The 23818-nt window shown below is 31.6% G+C and overlaps 2 protein-coding genes across 2 annotated transcripts; both read left to right on the plus strand.

Annotated features, from left to right (window-relative positions):
* Positions 1-1098: 1098 nt before the first annotated feature.
* On the plus strand, positions 1099-11797 carry LOC128158431 (multiple epidermal growth factor-like domains protein 10). The gene is made up of 5 exons (XM_052821259.1): positions 1099-1351; positions 1941-1993; positions 7029-7163; positions 10430-10598; positions 10839-11797. The coding sequence occupies exons 1-5, from the start codon at positions 1260-1262 to the stop codon at positions 11206-11208; spliced, it is 819 nt and encodes a 272-aa protein (XP_052677219.1). The 5' UTR covers positions 1099-1259; the 3' UTR covers positions 11209-11797.
* Positions 11798-18377: 6580 nt separating this feature from the next.
* Positions 18378-22418, plus strand: LOC128178603 (platelet endothelial aggregation receptor 1-like). Its single transcript, XM_052845854.1, has 4 exons — positions 18378-18523; positions 18620-18670; positions 21710-21852; positions 22188-22418. The coding sequence occupies exons 1-4, from the start codon at positions 18417-18419 to the stop codon at positions 22277-22279; spliced, it is 393 nt and encodes a 130-aa protein (XP_052701814.1). The 5' UTR covers positions 18378-18416; the 3' UTR covers positions 22280-22418.
* Positions 22419-23818: the final 1400 nt, after the last annotated feature.

Here is a 23818-nt window from a genome sequence, read left to right on the forward strand (position 1 = left end):
GTGAACTAGGCAAAGCTTGGCAACAAACCTGGCAATACCTTAATACCTCTTAAAATTTGACCTAGTACACACTTGTCTCAAGAAGTAAAAATTAACATTATAAGCATAAATTATTGTTCGACATGTTTTCTTAACCATTGAAAAAGCAATCACACTAGGCAGTTGAGTTTTCCCATGAGACAAGACGGTCATTTAGAGTCGAAAGAATTATTGGGAATTAGGAGAGAGAGAGAGAGAGAGAGAGAGAGAGAGAGAGAGAGAGAGAGAGAGAGAGAAAACCTACCATAGGTAAAATATACACCATAGATTGTTCCTTCGTCTCACAAAAGTTTAAATCTTGCCTGTATAAACCTGAAAATGTGTACAATCACAATCATACTAATTAAAATTCAACTGACGGACATTTTATGCGAGCATTGCGTAGGTACGTCAATCAACCAAGCATAACATACAGCGTAAGAGAAGTACGCTTGACTGCTGCACAGGTGTTGTCATCATTAGTCTCTTAGTTCGCACACAGCTTGTTGTACAAACACGCATTGAATCAACGATTTGATTGATTTGGTTTAAACGCTTTAATTCAACCAACATTTAATTATACAAATAAATACAAAAAGGACTTGACATCAGGCAGTACCTAAGAAAGTCCTCTCCTCAAGAACAAATGAAGAGTCCAGATGATGTTCAAATATGCTTACTTTACATTGTTTACTAGTATAATAGATCTCAATATAATAAAAATTGCATAATAAAATATAAAACTTGTTGTTGCAACATTAAAAGAATGAATGTCTTTTGGAAAAAATATAATATAAGGAAATTGGAAGTACGAACGCATAATAACTTAAGATTAGATAAAATGAGACCTATGTTTTTCTACAGTCTCTATTTGACACTCAAGAATGTATTTTCGAACGTCCGTACTTTATAATTCCTTCCTGGATTGAAGTTTTAAAGTAAAGAACTATTTTTGTTAATCTTTATGATATCAACATTTATTCAAAGGGAAAAGGAATTGAAAATGTTTAACGCGGGTGGTCTTATAACCTTCTTTTAAAAAAAACAACTGATAAAAAGAAAGTGTTTTAATATAAACAGGAATTAAAGATTATGGTTGTTATCCAAGTGATTGTTTATCTGACAGTTGTAAACCCTTAAATACCGGAGAAATCTGATCGTTTTATTTTTAAGTAAGGAAATAGCGAGTAGTCGAGTCACAGCTCAAGTACTGGTACACCACAGTATCACTGGGGAGCGCGATGGCTGTAAACACGACACTGTGTCTGTATTGGATTGCTTTACTCTGGATCATTGGTTGCAAAGGACAAGAAAGTAGATGTCCCACAGAATAGTAAGTTAACGAAGAAGTTTATTCAATCTCTGTTGTAAATATCTACCGAACCTGTACTCTACTTACTAAAGTCTGTCCCAAGTTATTGCTTCCATCACTTTTTGATAATTTTTAATAAAAATACACATACCTGTGAAAGAAATACATTAATTTTGTGATCGATAAAAGGGAAAAGATATCTCTATTGACACATTTTCATTTTTCACTCATAAAAGGTCACAGGAACGAAAAAAGATTCCTTACGGAGATTTATAATGGGAACTGTTCACATCTTTTCTCCATTCGAAACTATTCGGAATACCACGCACAGCTTTCAACGTTATCATCTGCGCTATTCCATAGCTGATCCAATGTAAAATCCCCAAAGACTTTCTATTTTGGGTTGTGTATTGAGACCCGAAGTGGTAGAGGGTGCGTTTGTTTCAAAACAGATAATCTCGACATTTTTCATATTTGTGGATGAACCTAGTTTGAGCACAATGGTATTTATGATTATCAAAATATCAAGCAAAAAGTGGTGGAAGCAAAAGCTCGGTACAGAGTATGATTTAGGCTAAATATATGGCTATTTCATATTTTCAACATACAGTGACTCAGACAGATGTTGTTCTGGATACAGAAAGATAGGCGGAAATTGTACAGGTAAGAGTTCTGATCATCATCATTTTCATTCATCATTATTATTTTTAAATTCTTAATAACATATTCATAATAAACATTTAACATGCGCAGATCCAGAATTTTACAATGGGATGTCTGAGGGATATTTTTATTTTCTGCGGGGGGGGGGGGGGTGTCCGAGGCCTACCTTTTGAAATTAAACTATGTTTATGGACCACCCACCCACTCCAACCCCACACCCATACATGTACTTTAGCTTCGCGGATAAATAAGTTGATCGAGTCCGTCTTTATATTCAATAAATAATTCATGAATATTCAGGCTAGGATGGAGTGTGATAGAGATAGGTCGGGGTTGAGAACTTGTAATTGACATTGAAGCCTCCAAATACTTAGTCATTGGTCATTTATCTATACTACTATATTAAAATAATAGACTCGAATTTTTGGTCTTTAACACCGAGAAATCGGAAGAATATTGTCTTTTGTTTTATATATTTTAAACATTATTGGCACTTGAAGATTACCAAATTGGTTTAATTTTTTCTCAGTTGAGCTTTGCTAATTAATAATCAACGAAGATTCCTAAAAAAAATCCCCGAAATCACCTGAATTTTTTGGATTTTACAATCCTGCGCTTGCGCAATACATTCACGCTAACGGTATCGTTTGTTTATGTTTCCACAATATCACATCTGCATGAATAAACTCAGAAATGATAATACAAATACGGGTAAATTTTCATTAGATTTTTGCTATATATTCTGTTCATATATATTAATGATTTCTTATGAGAGAAAGTATATATAATTAACTAACAAATATACATTTCAACTAAGTACTTATGTACTTTTGTCTTCGTGAAGACAAAAACATATTTGATTACATGCAAAAAGTTACATTATATTTGTTAGGAGAGTGAAGATAGAATATGTTTTATCGTAAGAATGAATAATGTCCTACGGACCCAGTTTTACAAAGAAAATACGTGTACAGTGTACGTTGGTAAAAAGGTATTCTATGGAATAAAATTTTTAGTTGAAAGGTTCATGTATTTGCAGTCTCGAAAAGGTTTGTTGTGATGAATTTGACTGTTATTTTCAAGGCTACTTCATTAACTTTCTCGTAAATTGTTCCGGAGCTTTTCTGCAATTTCCTGCTACATTACGGGTATATGGAAGGCATTCTAACTGTGGTGAGGGCCTTTCCCGAGACACAGTTAGATTATTCAAACTAAGGAAAGTGTAGTGAAATTAATAGCATTATTGTAGGCTTATAGCTTTGTTATGTAAATGTCAATAATAAGGTGTGTCGATGTACGTATTTCGTAATTGTCCGATATGCAATGTCAACACTGGTCAACCTATGCACGCACGGGTCATAGTCTAGTTCTTTTATAAGTTTTATCAAATTAAAGAAGTGTAGCACCTTCTCCCATTATTTCTTCTACATCATAGCGCTTTTGCAAACATCAGACATTTTCAACATTATACAATTTTCAGTTAAAATGTATTCAAAGAAATGCAAATCACACCGTAACCAGGTTTAAAGAGTCTTTTTTTAGTTTACACGACACCAATAAAATCTTCAGGTTTGTTAGGGATATATTGGAAAATAGCTAGTAAGCAATATAAAGTTGGATGTTTTGCTATTTGAACCACGTTTAACCAAATAAATCTGATTAAAATTGTGATTTTAAATTACAGGTATTGTTATACACGTTCACATTGAATTAATTTTGGTTTAACGTGGTCTTATGTGTGGCCTAGTGGTAATGCCTAGGTCTATTTGATGTTGCAATCGCTGGGTCAAGTCCATTAAGAATCTTGAAAAAAAATTCTTTTCATTTTAACCATGAGAAAAATAGCAATTTTTATTACCTGTACAGTTTGTATCTAATCTATTGGACTTTTTTCAAATTACATATATATTGTTTCAATCTGGGTATGAGCACAATCAATATAATTTATGCAGACCTTTTCAATAACACTATACTCTATTTATACTTTATTTATTTTATTTTGCTGGAAGTTATCACAGTTCAGGATATTTATATTTTCATTTCTTGATGCAGGTTACCTGAAATTATGACAAATCAATGGCTACAGACACCATTATAAAATCAGTATCTAGGTATTGCGACAGGTACCTGTATCTATTTTTGAGGAATGGGTACTTTCCGTGATTGAAACACAGGTGTAGGCCAATCTAATTAAAATTAGCACTTCCATCCACTTCCATTGCTAGGCGACATAACGAAAACCATTGAGCGGATGGAAGTTCTAGTAATTTTTTGTTCTTTATCTCAACAAAAATCCACTGTAACAATCGCTTTTTGGACTAAAATGCCTTAAAATTCTGTTTATTTATTATAAGGGTCTTCCGCGACGGAAGACCCTCTTGTTATTCTATTGTTTCTTTTCTTTATTATTATTTTGAGGGTCTTTTGTTGGAAACGGAAACACTTCTGTCTTTCTTAGGATTCTTCTTCTCTATTATAATTACACATTTCTGACTTTTTTTTAGAGCGTTATGTCTCAAAAACTATTCAACCGATTTGCACTAAATTTTCAGGACCGATAAGCCATTGTCATTACTCGACATTTTAAAATTTTGAGCTGATGACGTCACTTCCGGAGTAAGAGTTTATGATTTTTTACTGGTGATGTTGTCCACACAACTCCTCCGAAACTTATCGTAATAAAAAGCGAATTGAAGATGAATAACTGTAGATGATTTAAAGTATATCCTAAAGTAGAATACATGCAATGGCACCAATTATTTCACGAAATTTTCGCACCTTTTGCGATATCTTTTAATGTACAAATCTTTTGTTAAATTATGTAAGGCAAAAGTTGCAATAATTTCCACGGCCTTTCATTTGATATCAAGAGAAAGGAGCAGGCAACTCGAATTAGGGGCCAAAAGGGCTCTAAAGTCTTCTTATAATAACTCTTTACTAAACAATAATTTGTTTTTATAGAAGAAAAAATGTTCATTAAACCGCTGTTTATCTATACAGTACCATACCATAGTCATATGTTACGTAATTAGGGGTTTCAAGGGGATAGAAGTCCAAAACTCTGATCATAAATGTCTAGGAAAAGAGAAATATTTTGATAAGCATTGTAGAAGAAAAGGTTGCCCAGAATAATGTTCTAAACAATGTGATACATTGAAATTTTTTGTTGGTGGCCCCGGTAAGGAGTTGAAGGGTCGGCCCCTTAAACACAGTTGTTCGGATATCCCTAGAACGGCTCACAATTTGTGAAAAAAATATGTTTTATATTTGCGAGACCTTTCATTTGATATCAAGAGAAAGGGGCTGACCCCTCAAATTAGGGCCCAGTAGGGCTACAAAAACTTTTAATGATAACTTTTTTGAGCGATAATTTGTCGCTAATCTTAAAAGAGCCTATTGAGGTTAATATAAAACTTAAATCCGTTTTAAAATCAGAAGATGCATTACATAGACATAGGGGTTTTAAAATTCATTTTTCGCGAAATTTTGATTCCGTATTCTTGGTTAAGAAAAAAGTTATATTATCTATATTCAAAGTGAAATTAACTCTAACCTAAAATAACTCGAATATTGTTTATTCCTACTTGAACACATTCGGATTTGTATTTGCTTAGCTGTTCTTGAAATTGAAAAGGTTTTTTATAATTCGTACTTAAAATCATTAAGATTTTATAAACTCGTACCTAGAATAATTTGATTTTTTTCTGTTTAAGTTACTTATGTTTATAGGTTTAAGAACTCTGTTTCTTAAAGGAACTTCTAGCTGACTTTCGGCATTGACAGAAGACCCACTCATTGCTTTGCAACGAGCTTTGCTCTAGTTTATTTTCTTTTTCTGACTTTTTCGAACGCTATTTCTCGTGAACTACTCGACCGATTTGCATGAAAAGACCATTTTGTCCACGTAACTTCTCAAAATTTAATTGTGATAGAAACGGGAAACGTTCAGGGATAGTAGATGACTGTCTGTAGATGATCCTATCTATTTTATATTTTTAAAAATGGGCAAGCCGTCGAAGCTCGCCCGAGCTAAAAAATTGGCACCATTTTTTTCACAAAATTTTCGCACATTTTCTGCCCTAGCTTTTAATGTGTAAATATTTTGTTAAGACATGTAAGGCAAAAGTTGTTTAGATTTACTAGGACTTTCATTTGATTACATGAATAAGGGGCTGACCCCTCAAATTAGGGGCCAGCGGGAAGGCTTTAAAGTATTTTTGCAATAACTCTTTAATTAATAAAAAATTGTTATTAATTATAGAAGAAAAAATGTTCATTGTACATCTTTTTATCTATACAGTACCTTACCTAATTTTAAGTCATATGTTGTACGTAATTAGGGGTTTCAAGGAGCCAGAAGTCCAAAACTTTGATCTTTAATATCTAAAATAGGAGAAATATTTTGATAAGCATTGTTGACCAAAAAAGATTAGATTAATGTTTTCAACAATATGCTTCCTAAAAAAAAAATTGATGGTTGTCGGCCACTAAAACACATTCGTTCAGATATCTTTAGTACGCTCAAAAATTCCTGAACACTTGTTGAACAAAATGTTTTTATATTTACGAGACCTTTTATTTGATATCAAGATAAAAGGGATGGCCCCTCAAATTGGAGGCCAAGAGGGGTCTAAAATCTTAGTAGGATATAAAAATTAAACTGGATTGTAATATCGTATCTTGTGACCTCACCAACATCCGACTCCTATCGACACTTTGCGATTGAAAATCGGATGAAAATTCGCATCGTGTGACCGCACCTTTACTGGAAGTGTGTAGCAAAATTTAAATATATCGATCATTATTTCCGTTTTACTGGCTATCTTAACTTTACCTGGAATTTTTACTTTAAGTTACGGTTGGATAACTGGATATGACACAATGTACTAAAATTAATTTATATCCATGGTGGATATGTATGGTTTAAGCTTATTGTGATGTTTTAAATCTAATATTAAATATTGTTGTTGTCTGAATAAATTAACTCTCAATTTCATATCCATGTGATACAATTGTGTGTATTTTTTTTTTTAAGCTTGTATTGGATTCACCGGTGAAAACTGCGAGAATGCTTGCCCAAGCACCAACTATGGTTTATTTTGCAGAGAAACCTGTAACTGTACCAATGATGAATATTGCGATACATATGTTGGTTGCCTCCCAAACATAAGTAAGTAATAAATCATATGATTGAATGGAATTGGTACAGGAAATTATTTTTTCGATAGTGCTCAAAATAAATAATTTTGCATTTTAATTGTATGAATAAACAAGAGGTACTATGCTACATGTCATTTTTGCCTCAGACAGCATATAGTTTCGAAATTCCCATGAATAGATCTATATTAGGTAACAGTACGAAACTGTATAAATCGGCCAACAATAAAAAAAAAATTCAGCATCATAAGATAAAAGCAAAGGAGAAAACATGACATGAAATATAAATTCGAGAGAAAATTGAAAATATGTTTTAATTCCTTTTGCAATGTTGCTTTACAAAATTCAAACAGAAAAAAGTTAAGTACTAATTTAAGGAGACCGACTTCGGTTTCTTTTGTGTAAAGCTACATTAAAAAAATTCTTTACCTTTTATAGTATTATGCAAGTTATGAATTTGTTATTAAATAATTTTTAACAATAGATTGAAAACTATCAAACCCAACCACATGAATGTTAAGCCAACGCAGGCTTTGGTTTACCTGCAATTTTTAGAATGAAAATTTACCCAACTTTGTAATTTTAGGAGCCGTCTCAAAATACAGATAAATCTACAAAATGAAGTGACTTTTTTGTAAAGATACTCTTCTATGCCTTTTGCTTAGGTCAGATAAATCGAGAAAATTGTTATACGATTTTTGACGTTAAAATCGCATTTTTTCATCCTGATTAAATCAATCCAATCGCATCGTGTGCATATCCTCGAACTGGTCTGTCGTGTGTTAATCCTTAATTTAATCTATCGTGGATATTGAAAAAAACCCCACGACGTTTCTGTTTATGGTACATGGACTTGTTTTTGTTGCTTGAAAAGAGAAATAGTATTTGAAAGAAGGTTGGGTTAACGTTTGTATTGTCAAGTGCCATTGCTCTGGTCGTTGACTTATCCCTAATAAACAGTTTTTAATTGACAGTGAGTCCATATCATGACTCATAAATCGTTAGCAATTGTAAAAGACTCTTGTGTATTTCAAACACAGCCTCTTTCTGGAAAAACAAGCAAACGAGATCAGACGGAATGTTTGCGCTAAAAAAAACCTCAAACCCTTCTACACGCCATTAAGGTGGCTTACTTCATCTTGAAATAAGTCATGTCTCTCAAATCAGCAGAAAATTAATTGATTATGATAGATAGCATGATGCATAAGTAACATATCACTCGCTGATTTTCAAAAATTTACCTCAGTAAATATGAACAAGAGCCTCAGGCGAACTCTGGATCCGCGGTCTACAAGCCTGATACTTTAACCACTAAGCTAAATAATATATACAAAGTAATCGATTAATACAAACAGTTTAACAAAACAAAACAATCACTATCTTGTGACATAGTTTCTTAGAAAGTATAAGTCTTGATGAAGTGAGGTAGCTAAGGCTTATATGTTTGCGACAGTTACTTATTATAGATTATGTTTTGGTAATAAATGATAACTTTATTTTTTTATCACTTGTTTTCGAAAATTTAGCAACCGTCGTCCATAAGCTAGCGTTAGACCAATTAACACCAATAGTTCATATATCATACCACCATTTTGATTATAAATATAATACCATGTCTATATGTACATAATCTAAGACATATACTATAAATTGACATAATTATATGCAGGTACAATAATTTCTATCAAACTCATGCAAATGAAATTAACAGCATGTGGTTTTTTTCATAGTTTGTTTCGATGTGCAGAAAATCGCAATTTCCTATATACTTTTTGTAAATGTACCTGTATCTTTAGAAGAATGAGATGATACTAGATTTTTAGAAATTTTGCAGGAATTTTATATCCAGAGTTGAGGAATATTATACATGGTAAAAGAGTTTTTGCTATTTTTTGTTTTTAAGCACAAAATCCTAAAATTGTTCCTTGTGTATATTGTGCTGAGGAAGAAACATAGCTCCGATTCTAGCAAAGTAACATGTGCTTAGTTTAGAATAAATATTCGTGTATCTTATTTCAAGTATTAATTTACAAGAATTTATCTTACTTTGGGGGATTATTCACAGTTAAAACATTATAAAAATGATTACAAATCCCCGCCCCGTTGAAAAAAATCTATATTTGAATATTTGATAATTGCATTAGTTCTTGATATTGGCAATCAGAAAATGTTCTTTAAGAATTAGTAATGTTCTTAAATTTTCGTTTTTGTCAGTTAGTAAGTTGCATAAAAAATACATGGAGGGTTCATGATCATATACGACACGGACGGTTCGTACTTTATAGACGGAAACAGACGAAATTTGCCGAATGATGGATGGTTAACTAGGTTCTGAGTTCATGACTCTTAAGTGTGTGAACCAAACGAAACATAATTTGTTTATCCATCAGATTGATTGGGTTTATTCAGTCCTTACTTATTAGGCATTATTACAAAGTCATACAAACTTACGTCGTCGTCGGGTAAGTTTCTGGCATATAGATTTAATGGCGACCGTCACATAATTTATCCTGCAGTCGCCACATAATATCTGGCAGCCTCAAGATTATTTCTGGTTGCCGCCTAATAAATATCTGACGACCATCAGATAATTAATTGGATATACGCATGCGCTTGATTTGAACATTGTTTTGGGAAACTTTACAAAGACATACGTCTGCTATTGTTTTCAAACATCAGGTTTAACCAAAGGCCTTAAAAACTATCTGTAATTGGCGTGTTAGATAATTAAATGGCGGCCGCCAGAAACTTATCTAACGGGAGCTACATATGTAATATTTTTCTCACCAAAGTCAATGGACTTCAGAACAAAAATCATAAAGATTTGTAAAATAAATGCCTACCCTTTAATGTGAAGTTTGTTTTGTTAACAAATGTTGTACGCCTTTCCATAGAATCATCGCTAAAAAATCGGGAAATCAACATGGCATAAACATAAACGAGATAAACCCATCTTTGTACAGCGTACATAAAACTTTAAAATTTGATTTTATTTTTGCTACAATCATGCGCTGGGAAAAAGATATCAGAAGTTCACTGAATTCGTATAATGATTCTTACACGCGGACAAACTGAGAAAAAAAAAGTTAGATCGTTATTCGAATCTGTCGGTGGCTTTATAAAGATCATGATGAGGTTAAAACAATTTATTAAAAAAAATTTATGCATGTTACTGGCATAACAATCTGCAATTACGAAAATCAATCAAAATATTTTAATATTGAAAGGTATTGGTTTTAAAATAAATCAGGATCTTCAAATCCACTTTTCTCCTTGCAGGCCTAAAGAATACTAGTAGTTGCAAACAAGTGCACAATGACAGTGACCCTGTGCCAGACTTTTCTTTTAATAGAGAAAGTTGTAATTTATTGTTGTATTTGGTCATTGCACTTGGTGGATCTCATTTAATGACCGTGATTGTGTGTGTAGCAATCCTGTGCTTGAAGTGGTAAGATTTTTTCTAAACTTTAGAATGATCATGTCTAGCATGTTCTGTAACATAAATAATCGGTCCATAGAAAATGCATTCTGAGAATTACAAAATAACGTTTTAATACTTTTCCAAATATTATTTAAATGAGATGACATTGCACGTTTTAAATGATTCAGTTTAAAACGTCAGATATTGGTAACCAAATATATATATATATATAAAATTTTATGCTTGGTTTGTTAATCTATCAAATAGCTGTAGAGTACCACCGCACCGAACCAAAACATCCAGTGACAACACAAATATAAGTGAGCTGCATGCTGGGACAGAAATTAATCATAACACGTCAAGATTTCGCGGGATTTCACGTGAAAATGAAAACGTAAACGGTGATCCCTACCATACTTTGAAAAATCAAGGTTTATTGGAAATTTCAACTTCTTACGATACTTTTGCAACAGCAGATAGATTTAATAAACATGGTGATCAAAACTGGAATGCCACAAATCGATGTGATGTGCCAGCTTTTCCAAGCGATAATCTTCATGTTGTTCGGAACACAACTGCGGTGAATTCGCACGCCACACAATCCTCCGGTAGACCTTATAGCCTCCAAAAATTATGAGACGAAAAAGGTTGAGAAACAAAAGTCTTCTCAAGTGATTGTTCATAAAAGCCAGTCCATTGTAAATAAAGGAGAGTCAGTGAAAGAAACTATGAAAATGTAACCCTGTTCAATTGTTTTTTTTTATTTTATGAATCTTGCATGTATACCATCCTTTATTTTCTGAGTATATTGCGGTGCATGTACATTTCGGTATTAAGTTGCTTTTATTTTATTGTTCATTTTTTGGCATACAAACTAGCGTGATTCGACGTTTTTTTTGTTCGTGCATTTTTGTTACTTGTTACTACTACTGTGATTAACAAAAGAATTCTACAGGTAAAACTTCTTATTACATGTATAGGTAACTTTGGTTATTCAACAACAATTTATATGCTCTCCAAAAAGGATGTTGAAAAGAGTGTATTTTTTTTTCAAAATAACGTAGAGGAAATGTACGTTACTACTACTGTAATCAACTAAAGAATTCTACAGGTAAGACAATTATATAATTCAGGTACAATTTAAGACTCTTGTTGTGTTAGCAATGCATACGTCCAACTAAATCAACAAAACATTCTTTGCACAAATGAAAACTATCATCTAGTTTTTTTTTATTGATAAAACAATGTGTATTATGTGATCTAAGTAAATAAACAAAATGTTTAAAAGGCTTCTTATTTTTCTTATCGCCAATTTGTTTGGTGATCAAGTTTGAATTATTTTGTTTTGAATGGATATTGCAACTTGATATGTACATGTATCATTTACTTTTTTTTGACATTTATATACGTTTCATATGTTTATGGACAATTTCAATTTGCTATATAATTGTAACGTACATTTCATAATCACCGTAGATGGAATAAATCAATAAATTCAGCTTTTTCATGTCCATTTTTTCTAATTTGCAATGTTTTGAAGTATTACTATTGCTTTGCAAATTATAGCAGACATTTAAGATACAATTTGAACAGATTGAATTTGGTAACGTATATTTTAAAATAGTAGTTATGAATCAAAAATATCAATAAATCAACAATTAGATTTAAAATTCTTACGGTGTTTAACAGGAATAATAACAAAGTACTGAAGTACTAACGGGAGTTGATTTTATCGGTTATTATTTATTTTAAAATAAACGATATGTTTTTTTCTGTTTTTTGTTTTTTTTGTTTTTTTGCATGATAAGTATTTTCCTATATTTGAATTACGCATAATTTTATTATATAAATTTTCCGACAGGAATCTCGTGAAAACCCCATATGAATCTTGTTATGTAATATTCAAACAATTAATTCCATCAAACTACATTTGTACGTATCAGTAATCGAAATAGTACTTAGAAATTGCATGGATTCAGGCAATATTGATTTCTAGTCTCGTTCAACCAGATCGACGTTCGGATATCTTCGTTAATATCCGACAAGCGAGAGAGATTCTATATGTTCAGCAACAACAAACAAGACATCCTTAGAGGGGATCCAAAGAATGTCCTTCTTTGGCCACTGACATTTTTCTTTTTTGTTTCCATAAATGAAATTTCAAATTCAGTGTCATCTTCATCGGTGACCTTTCCAATAAAGCACTTCTCCAAGTATCTAGCTGCTACATATTTTCCTTTCAGCGCTGTCGTATGGTTAGAATTACTTTCATCTACATCTTTAACTCTGCTTTTCTGTAGGATCTCTTTTCTCCATCCCTCACATACATTGCCTTCTAAACAGACATTGCAATAGCAGCTCGTGTCTCTTATAAACACAGCATCAGCAACGACATGCAACTTTAATGTACCCTTTATTGGCTTTACTTCTCTGGATTTTAACAATTCTTCCATTCCATTGCATTCTTGACTTGAAACAAAAAGAAACAGAACGCTTTTCATGTTGGAAGTGCAAGCCCATTTATAGAAATCATTAGCATCCTGAATCACTGTCTTTTGACATCTCACTGCTTCATCTCCCATCCTTTTTGTTGTTCCACCGAGTCCATCAGAGGGACCTTTCCCATGGCCTACTTCAAAATAGTTCCACCTGGCTCTCATTCCAAAAATTTCCATTTGATTGGCTATGGTAAAGTTTTTTATTCGATTCCTGTATTGACTTGTCGGTCCATCTGTCCAATAATGGATGAATTCTATACTTGATATCAAAGTCTTAATTTCTAGAATCAGTTTCTCTAGGATAGCATGCACAGTACTTGAGGGATAAGACATCTCATCAGATACAACTACGTAACTTTTATGCTGCGTATCCCCTTTTTTTCTGCTCTTGTTCGTTTATTTGTATTTTTTCCACTGCGAAAATACAACATGATTGGACAACTTGTTTCGTAGCATTTCTTCAGCAATTCTTTCCATTGCAAATGTTTCTGGGTTTGCCGTTTGTTTAAGCAATAGAGTCATGTTTTGGTGTTTGGTGCACAAACGCGTACTTCTACTGATAAAACTAGTTGTAAGGATATGAATTGGGCGCATGCGACAGAATGTGGCTCTTAAGAATTTGATTGTGGGGCGTTCTGCTATAAACTTCATGTTTAAGTTTCCATATAGTCCATCAGTATTCTTGTCTGCCTTTTGATATTCTCTGATTGTTTTTTTTTCTTTTACATCGGCTTTCCCTGGCATATACTGCTATTGTCATCGCATTCTAAGAAGTCGTGCACCTCTTTTCCATATACCATTCGTGTTTGCTTCCTCGTGTAAACCTTTTTTAGCCTCGAATTTCATTACATTAAGGCACGTTAGGCTTCTTCGCCCGATACCATTTACTCCACTTAGCCATTTCTTTGCTCTATTTATTTATTATTATTATTTTTATTTTTACAATTTTTCCCGACAGAATGTTTCCCAATGCCTGAAATTCGCCTTCTCGATTTCTCTTTATTTCCTGATAAGCAGCACGAACCTCATCGATGACAGCATTTCCAAGCATTATAGGTTTTCTTACTTTATTTGATTGTTATTTTGAGAGTCCTATCTCCTTTATTGGCTGATGGGCTTTACTTCTTGGTGAATTTGGGAGTACTTTCTTTCTCAATCTTTCTAAACATTTTTGAAAGTTTTTTTTTTCTCTAAGTTAGTTTGACATTTTCTACTCTAAGTGTATTCATCTGTCTGTGAGCTTTTGAAAGTGCCCTGCTAACACGGACCCTAGATGCATTTTTTCTTTTATTAAAGTTCATGCGTACTTTTAGAATAGAAGAGTTACTTTCATTGCCACTTGTTGAAGCATTCAATATCCTCGCTTTCATCTTCATAAGTCATGTCTCTGATCTTGTTGTATCTTCTCTTCTTTTTTCTTTTGACACCACATGCGCAATGTTTCTTTGCATGTTCTTTTTGTTTCTTTTTATTCTTTGGGTTCGAGTCAATTCTCTGCTGGGTTTATATTACTGCATTCTCCTTTGTCGTTCTTTTATTAAATAAGATTCTCCCTCTTTCTTTTTTTTCGTTCTCTGTAAGCTTCCTGTATTTTTGTATTTCGCCATGATCTGTAAACATATTTTAAAATCATTAAACTCTATATAAAAAATAACACCGAGTTGATATTAGATATTGTTTTCCATTAAAAAATTAATATAATCATTGAATAAGCATTTTTTACGATGTGCAATTTTTAAACACACAAGATTTTAATCAATGTATATGACTTTCAATATTTGAAATGCACGTTACTTTATCGTTTGATTTGATTTGGTTTCATTTAACCAATCATATGCAATTCTAATAATTTTTTTTAAAGTTTACGTATGTATCATAAATAAATATTGGTAAAAAGAATTATTTGTTAAGAAGACTTAATTCAAAAAATATGACACGATTAAAAAAACTACATTAAAAAAGTAACTTGCTTGTAATAGTCAATCCAAGTTTACACACTTGAAGATACATTTTTTTAGAGTGTAACACGTTTGTGGTTGTTCACAAAATTCAATTTTCAAATTTGGTTACATTTTTTTTTTATAAATTCATTTATAAAGAAATGAAAAATTTCAGCTTCAATCAAGGAAAATGTACGTTATCAAATGTAGGGTACATTTAATGTATTAAAGCCAACCCTAATTTTAAAGACATGGTTATACACATATTTATCGGGTATATATTTTTAATTTTGCATCACATAAAAAATGCTTAACACACACAATGCTCAAGTAAGTAAATGATCGGTAAACAAAATAACGTCATAATAACATCAAAACGTAAATACAAACCTTGCATATAGATAAAACTGTCCCCTGTCTGACGCTATGTGTGACCTTTACTGTTAAAAAAAATCCCTCATGTAAACATTCCGATATGTAAAATTTAAAAACGAAACGGTATTTATCAAGTTTTTGGATTTGTTTATAACGTACATTTCAGTAACGTTTATTTCAATTTACGATTTTTTTTTTACTTTTATAACATATTTCTATTTTGGTTGTAGAACATTTTCCAGGTTTTTTTCTATAAAAGCAAAGGGTTGATAATTCAACGGTATTTAAAACTTTTCGATCACTAAAGAGATGACAGAATAATATAGGGTAACATACATTTCTTTGTTATCTCTACTGCTCAGAATATATTTTTTTTCTCTCGTAATAAATTTTAATTAATCATTTGGATCAATTGCGGTTTATTTTAAAAATTGATAAAAAGAATAACACTATTTAATATTTACGATTTAGTGCATAGTCATCAATATGAGAAATGATTTGTAGGGTCCACAGTCAATGCGTAGACTCGCAGACTTAGCGGAAATTAGATTATGTGACATGACATTGCAGGCGAAAAAATGATTATAATAATAAAACCATTGACAGATGTATATTTGCTTTATATCTTAAAGATCTTGTGTTTTGTTTTATCAGAAAATTTTAACATGGGAGTCACATCCGAAGTTTTTACAGGTACGATGCGGCATGAAACATCCCCAAGCGACGGTAACGTACACTTCAAAACGATAGTGTCACTATATGAACGAATATTTCATGTTTACCGCACATTAGTGACGTCATAATGAAAAAGGACGTCATTTTAGTGCCTGTAGAATTTAGCAAATAGCATACTTATATAATCAATAATAAGGTTTGTTGGTATTTGTGGGGTCGGTAAAGTCCAAAGAAGGCGAAGTGGACTGTTTACAGAAAGAAAATGGGGAAATAAGATGGTGCAGATGATTTAGTCGTAAAATACAATTTCAAATTTAACATTTGTTAAATTTAATATATTTGATATGCTATAATACAAGTTTACAAAAGTGTAATGAATGTGTTTTTTACTATTCTACTTCTAATCAGATTCTTTTGGAATCGTATGCTCTTTAGCTTTTATTATTCTAATATCTAATTTAAACATAAATATCTTCATTTGTAATCATCTGCTGAGTGTATTCTGTTTATAATTGTATTTTGTTTGAAAAATCAAATTTGTTTCGAAAAAAAGCCTACATGTTTTAGAATCATTTTCAGAACAAATCATAATGTACTAAGGATCTATGAACACTATATTATGACTATGTGTAATATTTAATAAAGCCCTACTGACACTCTTGGTTTTTCTTTGAGGTCATATAGTAATATTAACCGGATTCAAAAATTTAATTGTGGATTCATTTGAGAGCTATCGAAAACAACAAGACCGCTATGATTAAGATTAATTGAACCCATTACACAGAAAAAAAGAAGACATAGAAATGTATTTTTAGATCTGAATCGTTTCCTTCGTCGTTACAGAATCAAATTATAACAGGAAATCAATAGACAATGAGAGTTGTTCTTCCTTCTTCCTGTCAGTCAGTTCGATTATTTTTATTATGTTGTATTTTGGAAGATATGTTTTTTTAAAGGGGTTTGAATCGCTAATAGGTTTTAAAGATACTTTTTAAAAATGGAAATAACTTTCACAATATCAGAATATCCTTTATAGAAATAAAAAATCTTTGTAGTAGTTTAGTAATACTTTTTAGGATTCGAGAGTAAGAATGTGTTCAGAACTGAATTTCATTTATTGGTGCAATTCCATAAAATTAAGCTATTTTACACTTAAGAGATGAACCCAATTCAAAGGCACATTTAATAGCTGTTCTGTTGATAAACAAAAACAAAGAAATTTGGGATAATGCGCAAGGCATTCGACAAACTCTTTTTTTCAATGTCAATGATCCAATTAGTAGAAAACAACAAATAATTTTAATTATCACAAACTCTGTTGCCTGTTTGTTTATCACTGTTAAATCTATAATTATAACTTTCATGTGTGTATTTGTGGGCATATTTCACTAAACCGACATCCTTTACACCAAAGAGAAACGACTTTGTGGAATTAACATTTTGTCGTTAACAAAACATCAATGTTTCCTTGTGTTTTTGCTATAATAGCTATGGATTAAGTCTTAGGGAAAAAGTTTTCAAGATATATAATATTCCATAAACATACTCGTTGATAAACAGAAACTGGCAGTCTTGGCAAAGATCTAAGTGCTTTTTAATTGAATTTAATACTCTTTAACCCCACAACAATTCACGGAATTTAGTTTTAATAAAACCAAGAAAAATTGTTACGCATTTTAGTTGACCATTTTATTATTTAAGAAAAAAACTCTCAGATTTTGTATTATATACATACTAAAAATGGTGCGCAAATATATTTTGTCTATTCTTTTGGGATTTATCTGTCTATACGTTTTTCATGGGGTACTCCGGTAATATGTATAATGTTTTAACGCTATATTGTACAGTGTAATAGATTATCAGACAATAATACTTACATACTCAGTATTTTCCTTACATAAGCAAAATGATCAAGATCAATATCCTTCTTGATTTTGGTTTTACTTTTTCAGACAAACTCAAACTCGGATAATACAATACGTGTATTATTTTGGGTATGTAATTTATAATAAATAACCAATTAAGACCATGGCAGCCATTCACTAACTGTGTGCGTGTACAAATTTAGTTTTGTTGTTGATCACAAATGAATTTTGTAAAGCAGATGAATGCAGAGCTGAATTATAAGTCTGTAAATAATTACATGATATAAACTAAATTCCTAAGTCAAAGAAATTTGAATATGATTTTTAGAATAGTCCTTAGTGTTGTGTTATTCAAATTCTGACGATTATTATTAGACTGTATTTGTTTCCTTTTTCTGTTTATATTTTATATAAAAAGAGTCTGTCACGGAGGTACACAAAATGGAAATATTTTTGGCACTATGAAAGTATATCTGTATTAAACAAATTCAAATGGACAAGAACGTAGCAGGCCGTTATCAACTCTTTGCGTATACGCATTATGTTCTTTTGGCGTTAGCCATTACATGGTCCAAAGCCAAAGAATGTGGACAAAGCACGTAAGTTTGTAAATTTTCAATCGTTTTTTCATTTATTTTGTCCTTTTTGAGTATTTGGCAAAGAAATGGGGTGTACATAAGCTGTTTTTTATCCAGTTCATCTAAAATATGCTGTTCTGGCTATAGAGAAATCAGTGGAACCTGTACAGGTATGGAAACTATTTTGAAATTGATGTTCTCATATCTTATTTATTTTTTGCATTCATTTGGGATTCTCATAAATCCATATCATATATCGCAATATTCATTTTACACGTAGTATGTTCGGAAAAAGGAGTAATGCATTTCAATGTCCTTTAACTTTACTAAAAATTGTCAGTTAAACATATAATAGTGTGTTAATGTGTCAGCGTTAAAAGAATTAGGTTAGTAAGACTGATGTGTTTAAAATGTTTGTAACAGTAAATATCAATAGGTAGAAAATGCACGTATCCCATAATAAACCATAAATAAAATAAAATATTAAGCGTTTTTATGTAGTTCAAACAGGACATGCATTAGGAAAGATTAATGTTCGTTACGTCATTTATACTTCCACCTGAAACGAAACACAAGAATATAACCTTTCTACAGACAGATGCCGTCATAAGAAGAATTAGATATATTATACCTCTGCACAAGTTTACTTTTAGGAACTGAAAAACGTATGAACTATAATTAATGTACTAAGGGTACTGGTTACCTTTTCTCTTTCGGATGCTTTAAGTATTGAGAAAAGTGACAATTTCTTCCTTACCAGATGCTTTAGAACTTCAAGTTCGTATTCTGCAAAAATAACCAAAGCACAAATAGGAATATAACATCTTCCTTATATAATTACGCCAGGTACTAAGAGGAGTGAATTATCTCTCTCTTTCGGAAATTTGGGGTTCTAAGAGGAGTGTCAGCAATTTCATTGACAGATACTTTTAGCATTAAGAATGATTTTGACAAGGACTCTGCAACATCACAATATAATTTGTGTTTTTTAAACATGTAAATGATTTGATTTTAATTATCGATCCAACAACACGTTTCTAAAACTCTTTTATTTAATTTGTGAACGTTGTTTGTGGACTCCGGAATTTAATGGAAGTGTCCTTCTGACAATTTTTAATTTTAACCATGAATTATGCATTATGACTAGTCATAAAGCATATTTTCATTTTTACAAACTAAAATGTCAGAAGGTGAAACCATGGAATGATTCATAAGGAGGACAGGACTAAAAACATGTATAATGCGGTGGCATATGAGGAAAACAACAAAGAGCAGTGCTATTTTTGTGATTGTTTTGAGTTCAAATATTGCTTTAGCAATTAATTAATAGAACTCACCTCTCTGAAAAATTTAATTTATACTTTTAACGTTAGGAGAGGTAAACGTGAAGAATGTTAATGAAACTATAATTCAAGAAACCCCGTTTCCTTAAAGAACATAGCCTGCTGCTAGGGTTCGACATAGCCGTCAATAATATCAGAATATCGACCGAAACAGCACTGGAATTTAATTAAAGAACAATTTATGATGGCAGGGACGAAATCAGGGATACTTTTAGTTTGTTGTTGACTGGAAATTACTCAACTTTTTAAACAAAAAAGCAAATATTTTATCATTGATCCTCTAAACACGAATACAATATTAGTGTGTCTCTTTTATTTACGTTATTCTTTTAATATGTTATTTCAACTATTGGGAAAGAAATTGAGAATATACAGGTATATTATCCTATTATAAATTCGAAGCTTATGTAAAATCTGCATCATTAATTAGCCTATTATATCTGAAAATAATAATTCTTTTGCATTTGGAAAAAATGCAATGGATGTTTGGAGAGGACTGCATTATTTTCTGTCCACTAGGACATTATGTACCTAGCTGTAGAAAAGCATGCATTTGTTCAGAAAACGCCTCTTGTAATCAGGTTGTTGGGTGCATATCTGAAATCAAGCTGATAAGAATTATTGGTTATTCATTTCTTAAAAAAGAATATGATATTTCTTTTAAATTGTCCATGTATATCTTTTGAAATTTTTGAATTTAAAGTCGGGTTTGTTTTTTAACCAGATACTAGTAAGTTATATACATCTTTTAAAGCACGTGCACTTATGACAGGAGAAAAATTAACACATGCGTACCTACGCTTGCAAGTAAAATAAAGTGCCATATAAAACTATAATCTATTAGTATATATCTTTTATTATCATTTATCGACGGTGCGTCTTTTTACCCCAATGAACCCCAATGATACCCCAATGAACCCCAATGATACCCCAATGAGCTTTAAATATCCCAATGATACCAAGTATGATCATAATTGATACACTTATTGAATTTTACGTAACAAAATGGTACATGAATAAAATATCAATTACGCGGCGTTTTTTCATCGATTGATTACCCAGTGAACCCATTGATATCCCAACCAAATTTCGTTGATACCCTCACGAACCACAATAAACTTGAAATGAGCTATGTGCAATGATTTTAATTTTCCAAGTGATACAGAAATAAATCTCATTGATACAAGAATATACATGTACTAAATGTATCGATCACAGACCCACCGTCTAATATTATCCCGGTAAGTCAGATGAAATATTAATAAAGGGAGGGGTGATGTAAATTGTGAATCTTTTCAACGTTTTTATTGGAGAAACGTTTATTCGGTTTGTTCGAACATCTACAAATTTGGGTGTCTGAGATATCGACACATAGCATGTTGATGGAGAATCAAAATTTTGATATCCTACACTACAACAATAACTAGCTCATACGTGTAATCCAAAAGCAACGGACAAAACCTGAACTAATCAATTTACAAAAAGCACCTCCAATATTAATCCACAGACCAAATTGGCAAAACAAACATTCATGAATAAGGCATTTCAGACCCTTTATCTATGCTTTGTTAATTGTTTATAAGCAATTTAATTGTAATCTTATTTTTGAATAGTGTAAAAAAAATCAAAAATGTAACTTCATTATTTTTTAAAATTAAAGTATCAATGTTCATAATGAGACAAAATAATTACAGTGTTCCATAAACACATAATTTAGAATAATAATCACAGTTTGAAAGCAAATGTTTCCATTTTATGTTTAAAATTAAGTTCCTACTTATTATACAAATGAAAATCATTCTTACAATCACTGAACATAAACTATCATAAACCATCATTACAATTTGTTTACTTCATTTTTAAATGAATGCATCGGATACATGGGAAAAGACTGCAGTGTTCCCTGTCCAACTGGTTTCTATGGAAAAAGATGTTTTAAGTCATGTAAATGTTCTGTGTTCGAGACTTGTAATCAGTTTGTTGGGTGTATGCCAAACTCAGCGTTTGGTAAGTATGGTAAAACTACTTATTGATAATAGTATAGTATACTAGTTATAATAAAATTAAATAATATAAGATCTGAAAGCGTATACATCATCTAAATAAACTGAAATGTAAACGTTTTCTACAACACGGTTTAGCAGAATTATAAATAATCTACTAGATCATAATACCAGTATAATGTTCACTGTACTTACACACCATATATCAACCATTTAAGTGTTGCATACAATTTCAATCTCGATTGGTTTGTATTTTAAACATGTATTGGTTATGTATTGAATAATGGTATTTGTACGTAATGCGTGTATACTAATAGTGTTTTTTTTTTTTTAATTCAGATCTGTTTTTAGAGGTGGGCATTGTGGCTTACGTGAGTCATCCAACATATACTTTTTATGATAATTCTTTCCTTGCTATCATAATGTACTAAGAACATGTATGAACACTATATTATGACTATGTGTAATATTTAATAAAGCCCTACTGACACTCTTGGTGTTTCTTTCAGGTTATATAGTAATATTAAACCGATTCAAAAATTCAATTGTGGATTCATTTGAGAGCTAAGAAAATCAACAAGAATGCTTTGATTAAGATTAATTGAACTCATTATACACAAAAGAAAAAGACATAAAAATACATTTTTAGATCTGAATCATTTCCTTTGTCGTTACAGAATCAAATTATAACAGGAAATCAATAGACAATGATAGTTGTTTTTCCTTCTTCCTGTCAGTCAGTTCGATTACATTTAATATGTTGTATCTTGGAAGAACAGAAACTGGCAGTCTTGGCAGAGATCTAAGTGCTTTTGAATTTAATTTAATAATTAGACTGTATTTGTTTCTTTTTTCTGTTTACATCTTATATAAAAGAGTTTGTCACGGAGGTACACCAAATGGAAATATTTTTGGCACTATGAAAGTATATATTATTAAATCTGTATTAAACAAATTCAAATGGATAAGAACATATCAGGCCGTCATCAACTATTTGCATATACGCATTTTGTTATTTTTGCGTTCGCCATTACATGGTCCAAAGCCAAAGAATGTGGACAAAGCACGTAAGTTTGTAAATTTTCAATCATTTTTAGCTCACCTGCGCTGAAAACTCAAGTGAGCTATTCAAATCACATTTTGTCCGTCGTCTGTCCGTCCGTCTGTCCGTCTGTAAACTTTTTACATTTTGAACTTCTTTTTCAGTTTCAACCAAAGTTGGCACAAAGCATCCTTATGGGAAGGCAAATATATATTCCAAGCGGATGAAACCTCGAAACTGTAGAAAAAGTAGGGTTCATTTTTAAAAATCTTCTTTTCAAGAACTACTGAGTCAAATTCAACGTAATTTAGCATAAATCTTCCTTCTGGGAAGAAAAATATAATTTGCAAAAAGTAAGGGTTTATGTTGTTTCAAATTTGAGTAATGTACGAAAATAATGATAAGACAGAGAGAATGTGGGTCAATCAGTTTAACTTTGGGATCGATATTTCATATAGCGAAAACCAGTTTAGAAGACCAGTCTATGTTAGAAGCAACTATCTTGAACGGAGATAAATTTGCTTGTTGTGCAACAGTTTACGTGCGAAGGGAATATTTGAAACATCCAAAATATATTTGTGCCGTTTATCGGAAGTAAATTGAGGTTAAATATTTCAATGCGTTGACATTTTCGTTTGTGACGGTGGTTTTAGCTTGTTTTGATTTTCGTTTAGCATGTTTAGTTTCTTTTTATTTTAACTTGATAGGAACCATCGTCTTTATTTTAGAATTTAAAATGTTTACGTGTAGACCGATAAATCAGACAGTTGATTGTTTACATGTACCTGCGCAAAATCTGATGCACTAACAACATATTATAAAATACTATTCATTTTTTGGGTACATCTCTATGTAATGGTTGATTAAAGCAACATGTTTTATGAAGATGCTCAGCAATTTCAATCTAAATGGAGATTGTTCTCGCTGC

This window comes from Crassostrea angulata, chromosome 1 (assembly GCF_025612915.1).
Source record: "Crassostrea angulata isolate pt1a10 chromosome 1, ASM2561291v2, whole genome shotgun sequence".
Taxonomy (NCBI): domain Eukaryota; kingdom Metazoa; phylum Mollusca; class Bivalvia; order Ostreida; family Ostreidae; genus Magallana; species Magallana angulata.

Excerpts from the sequence above, each read along its gene's own strand:
- LOC128158431 (XM_052821259.1), top strand. The coding sequence starts at position 1,260 with ATGGCTGTAAACACGACACTGTGTCTGTATTGGATTGCTTTACTCTGG. Across the intron at positions 1,352-1,940 it reads AGTAGATGTCCCACAGAATA|TGACTCAGACAGATGTTGTT; the intron begins GTAAGTTAACGA and ends TTCAACATACAG. Across the intron at positions 10,599-10,838 it reads GCAATCCTGTGCTTGAAGTG|CTGTAGAGTACCACCGCACC; the intron begins GTAAGATTTTTT and ends TCTATCAAATAG.
- LOC128178603 (XM_052845854.1), top strand. The coding sequence starts at position 18,417 with ATGGACAAGAACGTAGCAGGCCGTTATCAACTCTTTGCGTATACGCAT. Across the intron at positions 18,524-18,619 it reads AAAGAATGTGGACAAAGCAC|TTCATCTAAAATATGCTGTT; the intron begins GTAAGTTTGTAA and ends TTTTTTATCCAG. Across the intron at positions 18,671-21,709 it reads GAAATCAGTGGAACCTGTAC|TGAATGCATCGGATACATGG; the intron begins AGGTATGGAAAC and ends TTCATTTTTAAA.